The sequence below is a fragment of the Loxodonta africana genome, chromosome 7, assembly GCF_030014295.1.
Source record: "Loxodonta africana isolate mLoxAfr1 chromosome 7, mLoxAfr1.hap2, whole genome shotgun sequence".
Taxonomy (NCBI): Eukaryota; Metazoa; Chordata; class Mammalia; order Proboscidea; family Elephantidae; genus Loxodonta; species Loxodonta africana.
This window is the reverse complement of record NC_087348.1, coordinates 84,558,119-84,576,126: the sequence shown is the minus strand read 5'-3', so window position 1 is coordinate 84,576,126 and position 18,008 is coordinate 84,558,119. Positions and strand designations below refer to the sequence as shown.

The 18,008-nt window shown below is 38.6% G+C and overlaps 1 protein-coding gene across 1 annotated transcript; it reads left to right on the top strand.

Moving 5' to 3' along the window:
* Positions 1–3,453: 3,453 nt before the first annotated feature.
* MMP26 (matrix metallopeptidase 26) lies at positions 3,454–9,963 on the top strand. Its single transcript, XM_023540574.2, has 5 exons — positions 3,454–3,653; positions 6,381–6,604; positions 7,550–7,698; positions 8,353–8,478; positions 8,980–9,963. Exons 1-5 carry the CDS (start codon positions 3,555–3,557, stop codon positions 9,246–9,248), a joined length of 867 nt encoding a protein of 288 aa, XP_023396342.2. The 5' UTR covers positions 3,454–3,554; the 3' UTR covers positions 9,249–9,963.
* Positions 9,964–18,008: the final 8,045 nt, after the last annotated feature.

Genomic DNA, 18,008 nt, shown 5'->3' with positions numbered 1-18,008 from the left:
TCTAGAGGTCTTTGTTCCAAAGGGAGGAATGCTCCCAACTGGAGACACATAACTGATTCCACTGAACTGGAAACTAAGAATGCCACCTGGCCATTTGGGCTCCTTATGCCTCTGGATCAACAGGCAAAGAAGTGAGTTACCATACTGGTTGATGTGATTGATCCTGCTTACCAAGAGGAAATCAGATTGATATTACATATTGGAGGTAAAGAAGAGTATGTCTGGAATGCATGAGATCCGTTAGGGCGTCTTTTAGTACTACCATGCCCAGTGATTAAAATCAATGGAAAGCTAGAACAACTCAATTCTAACATGATTGCTAATGGCCCAGACCCTTCAGGAATGAAAGTTCGGGTCACTCCACCAGGCAAAGAACCACGACCAGCTGAGGTGCTTGCTGAGGGCAAAGGCAATATGGGATGGGTGGTAGAAGATAGTAGTTCTAAATATCAATTATAGCCACATGACCAGTTGCAAAAACAAGGAGTATAATTGTTATGAGTACTACTGCTTTTTATGTGTGCGTAAAATATTTTTGTTTTCTTCACTTATAAGATATAAGATGTAAATGGGGCTAGTATATCCTGGTTGTACCTGTGTCAGTTGTATCATGTCAGGTGCAAGTATGACTTTGTGATTGCCTTTATTCAGAGATTATTATGGTTTGGGGAGATGTGTACAGGTGCCAAGTTGACAAGGGGTGGATTGTGAGGGTTAAGATTGTGTCACCTTGGCTGGGCCATGATTCTCAGTGTTTTGGCTGTTGCATAATGTAGTAATCACTTCCCTGTTGAAATTTGATATGTGATCACCCCCATGATGGAATCTGCTGAGTGGTACCAGCAGGGGTGGGGCCTTTGTAGGCTCACCACCCTATCAGTCTTCATCTGTACACCCTCCATTGCCTACGTCCTTCCTGCTCATCTTGCCAAGACTTTTGGCTTGTTCTGGATCCTGCAGGTGCCTCTTGTTTACCTGACCTCTGGTTCCTGGGACTTTAGCCAGCAGCTTACCTGTGGTCTTCGCTGCCAATCTTGGGATTCATCAATCTTTGTAGCCTGTGAGAAAGAGACCTGCTCTCTGACCTACTGATCTTGGGTTTGTCAGCCCCTTTGGCTGCATGAATCAGGAGAAGCCTTTATTCTGGCCCACGGACTTGGAACATTCCAGCCTCTACAACCACATAAGACATTTATGTGATATAAATCTCTCTCTGTGTATGTATTTGTATGCTTTACTGTTTTTGCTTCTCTAGACAACCCAGCCTAAGATGGACCTCAATAATTGTAATGTTTTAATGAGATGTCCTTCCATAATATTTAGTTTTCATCCTTAACTCCTGCTATTAAGTTTTGTTTACCCGAAAGCTAAGAACCAGGGTGCTGGTTTCTGTCTTTTTGCCATGAGACTGAAGTTGAATCAAATTATGAACCTGGTATTATACCAATGGTTTAGGAAATCTCCAGCTTCTCTTACTCACCACTCCTGAATGTCAAATATTTCCAGGAAAGAAATTCCTTAGTCAAATACGGTGTCTGTCCCAGTCATTAAGAACATGAAGATGGGGATAGAGAGCAGAGGTCCAAGATTCTCCACAGGAGTCACTGATGAAAGTTGCATTGCCCTAGAAGGGCTCTGGGTATTTTCAAAGCACAAGGAGAGGCAAACCAATGTGGCTTATTTAGGCTGAGTTTGCAAAGAGTCCCGGTGGCACAATGGCTAAGTGCTTGACTGGTAACTGAAAGATTGGCAGTTCTAATCCAGTTAGTGGCTCCATGGAAGAAAGACCTGACAATCTTTTCCAATAAATATTACAGCCTTGAAAATCCTGTGGGACAATTCTACTCTGTCACGTGGGATCCTTATGAGTTGAAAATCAACTCAACGGTACTGAAGAACAACAATAGGCTGTTTGCAGAGGCGACGTGGTCCAATGAGGGATGCCTGGAAGAAGAAGAAAGAGTTTTGATTAAAATCAATTGCTGGGAGGGGGTTGATGTGGAGCATGGTGATCTAAGTGGTTGTGGAATGAATGAGAAGTAGTGATCATCTACTTCTGTATGCTCCATCCATTCTTTATCCTACTTCCACACACAGAGTCTTTTTTATTCCATTTGGATTGTCTGGAGGAACTGGGTAGAAGAGAGAGAAGCACAGTGCACTGGAAAACCCTCTGCTTTTGAGGGCTTGCTGTTAGCTGCTTTTGAGTGGGGAGTTAATTCATGATGATCCCATGCGCAATGGAACAAACTGCTGCCTGGTCCTCACCATCCCCATGCTCGGTTGCAGACCGGATCATTGTGATCCATAGTGTTTTCATTGGTTGATTTTTGAAATTAGATTGCCAGACTTTTCTTCTTAGTCTACTTCAGCCTGAAAGTTCCACTGAAACCTGTTTAGAGTCATGGCAACACTTAAAACTTCAATGACAGTTGGTGGCTCTGTATAACTTGCGTTGACTGAGAACCCAAGTCTCCTGCATGGAAGGCAAGGATTGCACCACTGAACCATCTGTGGCTGTTGGAGAATGAGCCTCTGTAGGGCAAGGAGCAGAACTGCATCCATTGACTCTGTGTCTTCCTCATAGGACAGGCAATTTCAGGTCTGGGCACCCAGCAGGTGCTCAGTAAGAACTGGAGTTTGATGACCTTTTCTATCTCAATGTGTAGATGTCTTTTTCTTTGCTTCAATTCCAGTGGCTGTGTGACCATAATAATAATTATTAAGCAGATCTTATTAATTGTGAACTTACTGTGTACCAGGCCCAGTGCTAAGGCTCAATCTCCTATGATGTATAAAATGAGTGTCCCTATTTCACAGGTAAACAGACTGAAGCTTTATAGTGTTAAATAGCTTGCTTAAAGTGGAACAGCTATTAGGTAGTGGAATTAAGACTCATCCCCAGGTCAACCTAATTTCAAAGTCCCTGAGCTGAAACATTATGCTATATACATATATGTCTCTCTCGACCTACTGACAATGCTTTTTTTTTTTCCAACATAGAGGTATGAACAACCTATTTCTATATGTTCCTAGATTTCTTCCGTAACATCTCAGAGGTTTTTATGCTCTAATCTGTTCCTTTACAACAGTAGATGCCATTCCCTTCCTCGATTGCATTCCGTCTTTACCTTCTGGAAGAAGATAATATTTTTCTCTGACTGGTAAAGGGATTATTCTATAGATAAAACTATAATAAATAATTCATATGTCTCCTGTCTCTTTTTTTCTCCAAGTTTTCATTAAAATGCTCCCTTACATGCTGAGACTTCTCTGTATTTCCCTAACCAAGAATATGACCTGGGATCCTGAGGGCCATCAGATGTGAGATAAGCATGAGGAAGAATAAATTCTGGGGCTGCTCTCATCACCCTGGTATGCTGGCCACTCTGCCCCCAACCCTACACGGGTAATGATGATACTCACTGATCCGGAGAGAAGGAGAGGGAGAGACTAACAGCATGAGTCACTGGGTATTGCTGGCATGGCTATAAAGGCCCCAAGATCTCCGTTGGGTATGCATATTTAGACAGGGTGAGGAGTGAGAATTTGCAATGCTGCTTGCCATCTTAAAAGCAACACTCTTCCTGCCCTGGTGCCTGGCCCTCCCAGTTCCCCCAGCTGCAGACCTTAAAGGATGGGACTTTGTTAAGGTAGGTGTGCTCATAAGTGCCACATTATCTCATTATGACTTTCATGGACCCTAGGTACTTCTATGTTTTCATGGATCCTTCTTCCTTTATATATTTATGACTGTGTTGGTATTAAAATAAATATATTAATATAATTTAAATATTTTATTCAATCTAAAAATTCATTTTTATTCTAATTTTCAAAAATTAAAAAAAAAAATATATGGGCCCCTAAAATTATTGTTGGTCCTAAGCACTGTACCTACCATGCCTAATGAATAAGTCAGCCCTAGCACTCATCTCCCACAGGTTTGTCTTCTATATGGCATGTAGAGTGAATGCAGATGGGATGCCTGGATCTGTCAGTCTGTAATGTGGTGAGGGGTCAGGGGGAGTGATTTAGTTGGGTTAATAGACATTCCTATTGACCAATAAATCTTCCAAACTGTTCACCACATTTTTTCAATTCCTCAAGAAAGTGTGGAATTTTTTCTAAATCTCTGAAGGGGCCAAAATACGTAAAAATCTTGATTATTGGTTTCAGTCATGTACTTCGTAGCTGTTCAGAGATTCAGTCCAATTTCTGTTAATACTTAGTTCAGAAAAATATGGTAAGTCATTTGCCTCAAAGCACCTAGGTTAGCCGATAGTAAAATAAAGGCATAAGGATACAGATTTATATGCAAATAACAGTGAGAGCACAGGGTGGTGTATTGTTCTGTTCAATTAGATAGCCATGACTTGTCCTGGGCAGCCGAATTTTTGTGCTAGACAGGCAGAAGCATTATTTGACTTTTGTGCTCTCCATGTCTTGAGTCTAAGCTTTTGTGACCATTTCATATTGAAGCTGCCTTGTATGAAATGTCTAATGCTTAGTCCTCTCCCTACTTGAAGTCTGTGTACCCAACACGGAACTGAAGGATTTATAGCTAGAGTCACAGGCATCCAGTGACTTAGGCTTCTGAGTTCCCCCTTCTCATTAGATCAAGGCTCGAGTCTTTACATTAAGTCGAACTATGAAACCCACATCAGATCCAAGTTGATTCAACATAGCTCCAGGCTCCAGTCCTCTGCAATAGATCATGGTTATATAACTTAAGCAGAAGCAGTGCAGCCTTACCCAAGTTCTGGGAAAATTGGGGCCATCTATTTGTTCTCTTATATTGTTCTTATCAAACTGTCCTTGCTGAACCAATTGAGTAAACACTTAAGAATCATGATGATCTTGAGCTGGCCTCTCTAGGCCTCTTTGAGGTTTCACAGAACAGGTGGCAAATCCTCTGGGAAGGGTAACTGCTTTGCAGTATTCCAGACAGTGCTATTTTTATTTTATTCTGTATAAATGGCACTCTCTGGATGGTGTTATACGCAGCCTTGTTGAACATACTTAATGGCCCTGTATGGGCATCGCAAACCCCATTGGATGAAGGTGTAAAGAAGAGTGATGGGGTAATCAGTGGTATGTGAGGTGGGTCTATGATTCATAATAAAAGCCTTTCAGTGATAATGCTCTGGGTGATCTATTTTTTTGAGGCCTGTAATGAAGAGTTTTTTTTTTTTTTTAATGAAGAGAGGAGTGAGGGGAATGCTTGGATCAATGAACTAGTAATGACTGACCTGTGACTAGGGGCCAATAACTACAAAAGCGTACCACCAAAATTCTATTTGCTTGGTTTTTTCAAAATTGCTACCGCTTATAGTGTATCCTTGTTTACAATCTGAATTAAAAAACAAATAAACAAAAAAAAAAAAACAGCATAAAAGATTATCTCTTCACATAAAAAGCCATTTCTATAAAAGAAGCACATTTTTCTCTGGATGCTAGCTTCAGTAGAGCTATCATAATTACATATTCCATCCTCAGAGCTTCCTGAAAATTAGGAAAAAAAAAGACAAATATTTGCATTCTGTAACTGTTGTTATCTAATCAAATAAATCACGCTGGTTATTAAAGCTGTTTTTCTGTGTTGCACTCTAAAAGTACAGGGGGACCAGAGTGACAAAGCAGACTCTGTCTTTAATTGCAGTTTTATACTAAATGCAAAAACCAATGAGTTTACATTAAGCACTATCATAAGAGCTGTGGGATAGACCAAGCTGTATAAGACATGGGAATTTTTCTCATAGTACTTCAAATCTGGCTGTGATTTAAAACACGTATAGAACGCAAGACTATAATTTGAGCTGGTATTTTTCTCAAAAGTTGAAATTGAGCAGGTTGGACTGTAAAGGAAGTCATTAGAGACGAGGAGTAGATGATGAAGGGACTTTTTAAAATTATTTTAATGGAATAGAATTAAATAGATTGGGCATTGCAGAATCAAATTCTGTTTTGTAGGATTCACAGATTCTGTTCTGACTGAGAAAACTTGGGTCAGTCAGAAAGCTCAGAGGCCATCTTCTCTGGGCAAGGCCCATCTCATATTTTCATGCCGTCTATCCTTGGGCCTCTCTATTCTAGAACTTGGATGCTTTATTTTTGGAGGATTTTTTTTTTTTAACCTGGTTTCCTAAGTTGTTTTTACTCAATCACTTGTGTTTAACATTATTTTCCCAGTGACATGGATAATCGGAGATAGTTGACATTATCTTACTGAGAACAGGAGGATTAAGAAAGCCAGAGAGACAAAACACTGTCCCTCCCTTGTCCTCAAATGAGGCTTTGCCCTGGATTATTGATACTATGCATACTATGGGTCTGTCTATATTGTCTCTAAGTATTCATCCCTTCCCTGTCTCTTACACCAGGACTATTTCCAACGCTTTTTCATGACCAAGAAGGAGTCATCACCCCTTACACAGGGAGAACAGATACGGTTCCTGCAGCAGTTCTTCCGTCTGAATGTCACAGGCCTACTGGACAAGCAGACACTGGCTGTGCTGCGCCAGCCCCGCTGTGGGGTACCTGATGCGGCGTACTACTCTGTCTCCCCAGAAAGACTTAAATGGGATGAGGACACTCTGACCTATAGGTACTCGTTGTTAAGGCCTGGAGGGATATATGGATTGATTGTGTCCAAAGTCTTCCTCAGTGTCTCACTTGGGGTATCCCTACTGTCTTCTGCTTTCCCTACCAGTCTCTCCAAAGCCCAAAACCTCCCTCAGAGAAGTTGATTCTATAAGTTCTCATTCTTTATTCCTCAAATCAAGCTTTAGGATGTGGACTAATCTTTATTCTTATTGAAGTAAGTTATGTATTTTTCCTGTCAATAGGAAAAATACCCTTACTTTGCATATTTTTCCTCCATAAATATCTATCTTCTATGAATCCACTGGAGTCCTGGTGGTACAGTAGTTAAGGGCTATGATGGCTGCAAACTAGAAGGTCAGAAGTTTGAATCCACCTGCTCTTTGGAAATCATATGGGACAGTTCTATTCTGTCCTATAAAAGTCAATATGAGTCAGAATCGACTTGATAGCATTTTTTTTTTATGAACCCACTATTCTTTCTTTAATTAAATAATCTATTTTTTCCTAGTTTGTGTGTGTGTATATATTTAGGATATGATTCTGAAACATTGTTCCCTGTCTAGGTTATTCTGTTAGGGCTCTAAAACATATTTGAGACATCCAAAGCAAAACAACACTAAACTATGTAGCATGCTATACATTTAAATCGAATTCACATAATTTTTTCCCTTATTTAATTTTCACAATCACCCTGTAGGGCAGTGGTTCTCTAACATTAGTTAACGTAAGGATAAGATGGTTTTTACTAATTTTTTTAGAAATCTATGTATTGCATGTTTCATTCCTGGGTTTCCGATTCAGCTAGTCTGGGGCTAACTCAACTTTACAGAAGAGAAAAAATAGGCCTAACAGTTTAAGTGATTTGTCTGAAAGTACAGTCACTCATTTAAAGCTAGGATAATTCCCATACCTCTGGGCTATTCCACCTAAAGATTCCTTCTCTCAGGATTATCAATTACCCATATGGTTTGAAGACATCCACAGTGAAAGATATTATGCGTGCAGCAGTTTCCATCTGGAGCAGCGTGACCCCCTTGGTCTTTGAGCAAGTGGATGATCGAGATGCAGACATCAAGATTTCTTTCTGGGCCTTGGGTAAGAACTGGCAGGGGAGGGAGGACATGGCAGCCCATGTTAAAGGGCCAAGAGTCACTCTCCATAAACAAAAACCCAGCTTCTTAAAAATAAGCAAACAAGCAAAAAATCATGCAAAGCAGCTTTGGGAATCAATCAGTCTATAACACAGAAAAGACATTTTAGTTCAGGGTAGCAGTAGGTAGGTGACTGTGAACAGGGTGAGAGAGGAGGAATTGCACATATTCCTACCGGAAAGGAGCTGTGATGCCCTCAAAGATGTTGAAATGCTATTCAAAGTGATCCCATCTTTTCATAAAAATCTGAAGAGTTTAAGTGTCCTTTCCTCCATTCCTTTCCATTTTGGGAAGCGGTTTTCATGTCTAACCTGTAACCTTCATTCGGTCTGTCATATAACCCCTTTCTCTTTTACCGCAGAAGATGGGGAATAGTTAGATTTTTGTCCCACTCTATTCCTTTGCTATGAGTTAGAGCAGTCAGAATAGAGTGGCACAAAACAACTATGCCTTTGCATAGATGGTGCCTTAGCCCTTCCTCCACCCCCACCGTTAGTACTGAGATGCACAGTACCCCTCAAGCACTGAAAGGTAGTCATGATCACCCCTCCCTGCCCTCCCTATCGTCATGGTGACCAGAGCTATCTGTCTTTCACAGCTCATGGAGATGGTTTGCCCTTTGATGGACGAGGTGGTGTTTTAGGCCATGCTTTTTTACCACATTCTGAAACTCCAGGAGTTGTCCACTTTGACAAGGATGAACATTGGTCAACTTCACACAGGGGTAAAGGTCCCGTCTGACTGGAGGGCAAGAACTCCCTGCAGGGCTAGGGGTTGTGGTTGATGGTCTCCATTTCAGGGTTGAGATTCAGTTAAGAGGGAGGAGGGAAGGTTTCAGAGTGGCCAGGGTGAGATGGGAAGAGTTTGCTGAGAATTAGATTTTCCTGTATGAGTGGGGAGAGGTAGGGTCATTCATGAAAGCAGATGCTCTTATAATAAACACATCCTCATCTGTGCTTTTTTTTCTTTCCTTATCCCTCTGCTTTCATTCATCCCATTCTCAATTCTCTCCATGCTTCTTCCTTACTTTCAGTTTGTTTTTCTCTATATTTAGCTATTCTGATTCACATTTACCCTCTTTCTCTCCCTGTCGACCTTTTCTTCCCCTCTCTTTGTTATTACCTCCATTCCTGTTTTCTCCTTTCTTCGCCCTTCTTTCTCGTATACCCTCTCCCATCCCTATTCATAGTTATTTTATTTTTTTCTTTTATATGCACTCTTTTAGGAATTAATCTGTTCCTGGTTGCTACTCATGAGCTAGGTCATGCTCTGGGCCTGTACCACTCTGGGAATCCGAACTCCATAATGTACCCTACCTATGAGTACAAGGACCCCAGAACCTTCCACCTCAGTCTTGAAGATATCCGAAGAATCCAGCACCTATACGGTCTGTGCCTGTGGGAGGGAAGGGGATCTGGGCAGGAAATTGTACTTGGAATTTACTCATTTTTTTCCTTCTGTCCTTTCAGGGAGAAAAGAAGCATGATTTTCTAAAATGCCCTAATGCTGGTACAGAGAGTCTTTTCATGGTTTCATTGGAGGAACAAAGGACTCAAGGCACTAAAGCAACCTTGGGGACTGCTTGAATTGAATCCTAAAGAAGGGCACCTAGTCAGAATAGCTGAGTCAAAGTCAGAACGTTTCTGAGTCACAATAAAGATGATTTTTAAAAGTAGTTTTTGTTCTCACTATTTGGTGTATCTCAGCAGTTGATACGTTCAACCACTGTGATCAGGGAAAGAGAAAAGAATGTAGTAGAGTGGGGAACTCTAGCAAAGATGGCCATGAAACACTAGAGTTACCTGCAAGATAACAAAATATTAGAAACAGCTTTTGCGTGTTACTACTCTATGGGTAAAATTTAAGGAATGTTATTATTTATGTTATGTTTAAATTGTAGTTATAGAGACCAACTGTGATGGTTTATTCACTTATTACCTAGGAGTGTTTAAAAAATAATCTATACTTAAGAACTTCTCCACAAATAGTTTCAAAACTGACAAAAAAGGAAATTTGAATCGTCTTATCAAATCTCTGATTACAAACAACTCCTATATGGCACCTCCTCAGAAAACTAGAAATAGAAATATCATATAATCCAGCAATCCCACTCCTAGGAATAAATTCTACAGAAATAAGAGCCATCACATGAATAAACATATGCACACTCATGTTCATTGCAACATTATGCACAATAGCTAAAAAGATGGAAACAACCTAAGTGTCCATCAACAGATGAGTGATAGACAAACTATGGTACATACAGACAATGGAATACTACACAACTATAAAGAACAATGACAAATCTGTGAAACATCTCACATCATGGATGAATCTGCAGGGCATTATGCTGAATGAAATAAGTCAATCACAAAAGGAAAAATATTGCATGAAACCACTACTATAAAAACCCATTAAAGATTTATACACAGAAAATACACATTTTCAATGGTTACAGGGGAAGGGAGGGGAGGGAAAATCACCAACTAGATAGTAGATGAGTGTTAACTTTAGTGAAAGGAAAGACAATACACAAAAAAAGGAGAAGTCAGTGCAGCTTGAACAAAGCAAAGCCATAGAAGCTTCGTAGACACATCCAAACACCTTGAGGGATCAAGTTAATGGGAATGAGGGCTGGGGAATATGGTTTTGGGGGCATCTAGGTCAATTGGCATAACATAGTTCATAAAGAAAATGTTCTACATCCTACTTTGGTAAATAGCATCAGGGGTCTTAAAAGCTTGTGAGTGGCTGTTTAAAATACATCTATAGGTTCCAATGGTAACCCTGGTGGCGTAGTGGTTATGTGCTATGGCTGCTAACCAAAGGGTCAGCAGTTCAAATCCATCAGGCGCTCCTTGGAAACTCTATGGGGCAGTTCTACTCTGTCCTACAGGGTCGCTATGAGTTGGAATCAACTCGACTGCAATGGGTTTGATTTTTTGGTTTATAGGTTCCATCACGTTTGGAACAAAAGAGAATGAAGAAAACCAAAGACACAAGGAAAATATCAGTTCAAAGGACTGACTAATGGACACATGAAACACACTGTCCACCAGCCAGAGCCCAGAAGAACTAGATGGTACCCTGCTATCATACTGACTGCTCTGATGGGGATCACGATAGATGATTCCGGAAAGACAGGGTGAAAAATTTAGAACAAATTTCAAATTCACAGAAAAAGACTAAACTTACCAGTTTGACAAACTGGATGAACCCTGGAGACAATGGGCCTGGGACACCCCGCTAACTCAGAACTTGAAGCCCACTCCCGAAGACCACCTTTAAGCCAAGGATTAGACAGGCCTGTAAAACAAAAAATAACACACATGGGGAATGTGCTTCTTATTTCAGTAAAGTATATGAGACCGATTGGGCAACACCTGCCCAAAATCATGAGGAGAAGGCAGGAAGGGACAGGAAAACTGGACAAATGGACATGAGGAACCCAGGGTGTAAACGGAAAGGGGGAGAGTGCTGACACTTTGAGGGGATTGCAACCAATTTTACAAAACAGTTTGTGTACAAAGTTTTGAATGAGAAATTAATTTGTGCTGTAAACTTTCACCTGAAACACACACACACACACACAAAAAAAACACACTGCTAGATGTCCATTTAATAAAGAAATCATGCCAACACATATACAGGCAGTCCCTGGGTTATGAATTAAGACGTACAACCTGTTGTTACCAATCAGCCCTTGCAAAGCCTATTAGAGTAAAAATTCAATGTATATACAATGGTTCATAATAAACAGGCACTACTTTGCATTGCAGATCAAAACATTATTTTTATTACTGTATTATTATGTTAAAGATGTTTTAGTGTATATGGGAGTGTTTCGTTAATGTTTTTTATACATACGTACACTGTATACTCTATACTAAGAAAAACATTTGATGTTAGGAACTGTACCTAACTGTTGACTTATGTACAAAATTGACTTAAAGACAGATTTAGGAACAGATCTTGTTCTTAATCTGGAGACTACTTGTACAAAATCTTCTAGAGGAAAAAATAAGAAGAAATATTTCTTAAAGTATTTTTCAGCTCTGCATAATCTTGATAATGAAACACGACAAAGAGATTATAAGTAAGAAAAATTTTAAACCACTCTCACTGAAGAACATAGATGTAAAAATCCTAAACAAAAATATTGGCAAAGCAAATCTTGCAATAAATAAGGGAGAGTAATATAAAATATCATACTTGGTTTTATTCCAGAAAAACAATGTTTACATAGCATTTAAAAAGCAATCAATATAATTTATCCCATTGACAGAATAATGAAGGAACATTATATGCCTATCTCAATGGATTCAGAAAATAATTTTATAAAACTAAGTGTCTTTTCTTGATTAAAAAAAAAAACTCAGTAAATGAGGAATAGAAAGGAAGAATATTTTCTGTAAATGTAGTTATAAATAATCCTATAGCAAATATGCTTAATGGTCAAATATTGAAAACTTTACCTGTGTGATCTGCAATGAGACAAACACGCTGCTTTCGTCACTTTTGCCCAACATTTTATTGGAGGTTTTAGACCAAAAAAATACATAAATAAATAAAGCAGTAAATATAATGAAGATACAAAAGTTGAAAAGAAATGGGAGAGAAACTGTCATTACTTACACAGATGTGATTTGCTAAAAATGAGGCCTAAAGAGTCTAAAAAGAAAAAAAAAAAGAGCCTACACTACAGATCACTTATTAGAAATAAAAGTAAGTTTATCAGTTTTTTTGAAAAAGATTGATTGATTTTGTTTTTATATAACAGTTACAAAGATTTTTAAAAAGAAAAATTATAAGTACTATATACATTAGATAAACTAATATCAAATATATAAGAATGAACCTATTTTGCCATATATTACACAATATATTTACACCATAAAACAATATTGAGAAAAATTTAAAAGACCTGTATTCTTGGATAGCAAGACTTGATCTTCTAAATATTTCAAATCCCCAAATTGATCTATAGATTCAATACACTCTCAATAAAAGTCCCAGGATATATTTTAATGGAAACTGATCATCTATTTCTAAGTTTATAAATACAAAGGTATATTTATATATATGAACATAGATATATAGATATATATAGGAAGCCCACGCTTCATGCTAAGCACAGTGGAAACAACGATGAGCTAGAAAATCTTTTTTGCCTTTTCAGTGCTTGCTGTGGAGATTTGAATACTGTTCTTGCTTAATACATAGCTACTAAACAAATGAATAATAAAAGCCAAAATTTCAATATCCTTGTGAGTCAGAAGAGTTATCATGAGTTCAGTCTCTTATGTTCATTTGAGAAGTGAAAATTATAACGGCTGCAAGAACTGAGAGTGGCAAATGGAAATGGGGACATATTTCTATAATCACCAAGACTGTGATCATATGCTCTTTGCACAGCTGTAGCGAGGACTGTTTACTTTCCCTTCATCTCTGGGGATCTTGCAGGCTCTGACACAAATCCCTAATTCTACGTCCCAGGAGAAACTGGGTCTATTAGAGTTGCCCCCTGGCCTTCTTCTGACTGATGATATTGAGCCTCTCCATCATCTCTTTCCACAGATGTAGTCAATGTGATTCCTGTATATTCCATCTGGTGATGTCCCCTTGGATAGTTGCTGTTCATGTTGTTGAAAAAAATGTATTTGCGATGAAGAAGCCGCTGTCCTTGAAAAACTCTATCATGCTATCTCCTGAGTCATTTCTATCACCGAGGCCATATTTTTCAACTACTAAACCTCCTTCTTTGTTTCCAATTTTTGCATTCCGATCACCGGTAATTGTCAATGTATCTTGATTGCATGTTTGATCAATTTTTGACGGCAGGAGTTGGTAAAAGTCTTCAATTTCTTCATCTTTGGCATTAGTGGTTGGTGCATAAGTTTGAATAATAGTGGTATTAACTAGTCTTCCTTGTAGGTATATGGATATTATTCTATCACTGGCAGTGTTGCACTTCAGGATAGATCTTAAAATGCTCTTTTTGATGATGAATGAGATGCCATTCCTCTTCATTTGTCATTCCCAGCATAGCAGACCATATTATTTTCCATTTCAAAATGGCCAATACCAGTCCACTTCAGCTCACTAATGCCTAAGACATTGATCTTTATGCCTTCCATTTCATTTTTTTTTTTTTTTTGGCAACCTGTTTTATTTTATTTACTATATTGAGAATGGAAACCCTGGTGGTGTAGTGGTTAAGTGCTATGGCTGCTAACCAAGAGGTCAGCAGTTAGAATCCACCAGGCGCTCCTTGGAAACTCTATGGGGCAGTTCTACTCTGTCCTATAGGGTCACTATGAGTCGGAATCGACGGCAGTGAGTGGGGTTATATTGAGAATATTTAGATTTTAAATTGTGTTACTTAATGTATACCACACATGCATACCATTCTGATTCATAGACTGTACAGATTACATTTGTATTGTTCTAATATCAAGCAGACTATTCTGTTTCTCTGTATTTATACAGGTTTATGTATGAATGTACCTTTTTAGGTAAGAGATTATTATTATCACTCAGAGAAATTAACATTACTGTAAATACCTTTTTAGGTAAGAAATTATCATTTATAGAACTTGACATTACAGTATAAAGATTTTTTTTTTTTGCTTTGTGTATTATAGCGCAAAACCTAATGTAAAAAGGTGTTACTGTTATCTAGCTCTAATTCATATTGCAAATAACCAGACCAAAAAAAAAAAACCAAGAATGGTAGTACAGGATCTAAATTCTGAAAATTTGTTCCCATAAGATTTGAAAGGATGGAAAGAATTATTATGGCCTTGGAAGAGAGTCTATTATAGAATAAGGATCTTGAACTCATGAAGCAGATTTATTGCTTTAACAGCTCAATTTTTTTCATCTCCCTGTGTCCATGTCCCTTCCCATGTAACTTTGACATGATCAGAATACTGACCTACTCTGCCTCTTGACTCTAGACTCCCCATGTACTTGTTTTGGCCAGTAGAATGAGGTAGAAGCAATAGAGTGCTCAACTCAAGCCTAGGACTCAAAAGGCTTTGCATGTTTCTTTTTTTAATTCTAATTTTTTATTTTTATTGTGCTTTAAGTGAAAGTTTACAAACCAAGTCAGCCTCTCACACAAAAATTTATATATACCTTCCTAGTTGCTCTCCCTTTAATGAGACAGCATACTCCTTCCCTCCACTCTCTCTTTTTGTGTCCATTCACCCAGTTTCTGCCCCCCTCTTCCCTTCTTATCTCTTCTCCAGACAGGAGCTGCCTACGTAGTCTCATGTGTCTACTTGATTCAAAGAGCTTGCTCTTCACCAGTATCATTTTCTATCCCATAGTCCAGTCCAATCCCTGCCTGAAGATTTGGCTTTGGGAATGGTTCCTGTCTTGGGCTAACAGAAGGTCTGGGGACCATGAACGCTGGGGTCCTTCTAATCTCAGTCGGACTATTAATTCTGGTCTTTTTACAAGAATTTGGGATCTGCATGCCACTACTCTCCTGCTCCCTCACGGGCTTCTATTTCATTTTGACCACTTCCAATTCTCCTAGATTCATACCTTATACATTCCATGTTCTGATTATTAATGGATGTTTTCATTTTGAATTGAACCACCTCAGAAAACGAAAATCCTGAAAGCTTGGTTCCATCCGTGTCATTAAAGTCGACTCTACTTTGAGGAGGAAGTTCTTCCCCAGTCGTATTTTGAGTGCCTTCTGACCTGAAGGGCTCATCTTCCAGTACTGTGTCAGACAACATTCCACTGCTATTTGTAAGGCTTTTGCTGGCCAATTTTTTTGGAAGTAGATCACCAGTCCCTTCTTCCTAATCTGCCTTAGTCTGGAAGCTCCGCTGAAACCTGTTCACCATAGGTGACCCTGCTGGTGTTTGAAATCATGGTGGCACAGCTTCCAGCAACACAGTAACTCATAAGCCACCACAGTAAAACAAAGTGACAGACGAGTGGTATAATTTATACAGAGTAGAAAAATATGTGCCATCCTCAGTACCATCCATTCTGTGAAAAATTTTGAAATTTATGACACATCATAATTTCATGTTCTAATTTTTCTTTTTTTAACCAATGTTAACACAGATTGGTTAGTGGAAGATAGTTTTTGAAGACTGCACCCTTGGAGCTAGAGAGGCTGAAAGTATACGGTTTCATGTTCAGTGATTCTCCCTTAATTTCTTGGAAGAGGTGAGTGTGTGACAAGATTTTCTTCACGCCTCTGCCCTTGGGAACAGTCTTTTCACCACTCTTACTCTGTATCATTTCTCTTTAAAAATCACTGTGGCTAAGCTGTATTAAGATAAACAAAGAACCACAAAGATCATTGTTAATGACACAGAAATAGAGTCAGAAGAAAATGAACAGAGATAGCTATATGTGACTGACAAAAAGTGAAAGATAAGACAAATGGGGCAGTGAGACAGAAAAACAAGAAAGCGAAAAGTACAAACTAGGGATATTCCTACCTGTCTTAACTTCAAATCAAGAGTCAGGTCTATTAAAGTTTTCTGAAAATTTTAATTCACACATAGAGGACACAGAACAGAGAGACAATTCTAAAGAATGGTGATCCACTTTATTTCCTTCGACTTCTCTGAGGATTGGAGAAAATCTGATATAGATCATGGTTGGAGTTTTTTTTTTTTTTTAAAGCATGGAACAATTGCCTAGCATAAGGTAAAGGAGACTACTCCATTGTGGGCACAATAATATCATAGTATGTGTGTGTTATGTGCAGTTCATATTTAATGTCTAGAGTGTTTTGATGAGCTGAGCTTTAGAACAAGGAAGAAGAACAAAAGTTTCTGAGTGAGGAAGAAGATAAAAGGAAATCAGAAACTTTGGTAGACACTGAAGACTAGAGATAAAAGTGTTGCTTGAGGGGAAATAAATAAACAAATGCTCTGAATAAGTATTGAGCCTGACAGGTGTAGAACATGGTGAATAGCAGACTGCTTTTTCCAAGGTAAGAACCCCAGTTAAAGTTCAGTTTAGACTGCTGGGAGCAGGAGAAAACAAGAACATCAGGGAGGTGTCTACTCAGAGTATTATGGATACTTGGACTTGAGAGGAAAGAAAGAGACATCTTTCTTATTATCCGGAGTGGGTGGCTCAGTGTTTCCTTCTGTTCATCAGGTATAGGTTCCAAACCAAAGCCCCTATTTCGAATTACAGGATGTGCATCCTGAGAAATTTCAATCCTCAGTCTATAAAATGGAGGTAAGAATCAGTCAAGAGTGGGAAGTTTTTTAAAAACCTCCTATACAACAGAGAAAATTAAAGATTAGTGCTAGACATCTGGAGTCCAGTGATAAGACTTGTTGAGGCCGCATTTGGAAAGATCTTCTCTTCAGACTAGGGGTGATGTCTTTATTAGACTCTCAAGAGGTCAGAGACCAAGAATCTAGCAGGTAGGACCAGGGAAATGCTGACACTGCTACAGAGATTTCTGAAGCCTATGACGCTGAGGGAAATCCTGGTGGTGCGGTGGTTAAGAGCTTAGGCTGCTAACCAGAAGGTCAGCAGTTTAAATCCACCAGGCGCTCCTTGGAAGCCTTATGGGGCAATCCTACTCTGTCCTATAGGGTTGATATGAGTTGGAATCGACTTAATGGCAATGGGTCTTATTCTTTTAAAAACATGATTATAAGCATTATCCTGAGAGAAAAATTCAAACGAGAAATGATGAATAGAAATCAAGAATTATTACTAATTTTAAGACACATAGTATGTGATAGATACTTGGGCTAAATGTGCTGTTTGTATTTTATGTTGTGACAGTTAGGATAGGAAACCATTCTTAGAGGGGTTTTTATAGTTATTTGGTGACCTTTTCCCTAAAGATTTATTTTAAAAGAACTTAAACCCTAGTTTATATATATGTATATTGTATATATATACACACACACATACATATATACATACATATTTATATATACACACATACACATACATATATACCCCACCCCCATGATGAGAATTTTAAGTTAAGAAGAGTTGCTGAGTTGCTCTGTTAAACAGCTAAAAAATGTGAAAATGTGCTGGGATTTTATGGACTTTCTCTCTCTCTTTTTCGTTTCCTCTTTTCATATAATGGGGTGTTCACCTTTTATAACTAAATATTTTAAATTGTTAAATTTTGTAAATTATTAACTTAAAAATTTAAAAATAAATACAAAGGAAATTATATTATGTCCTTGGGACGAATCCAATTGACATGCATGAGAAGACAGCCTAGGGGTAATA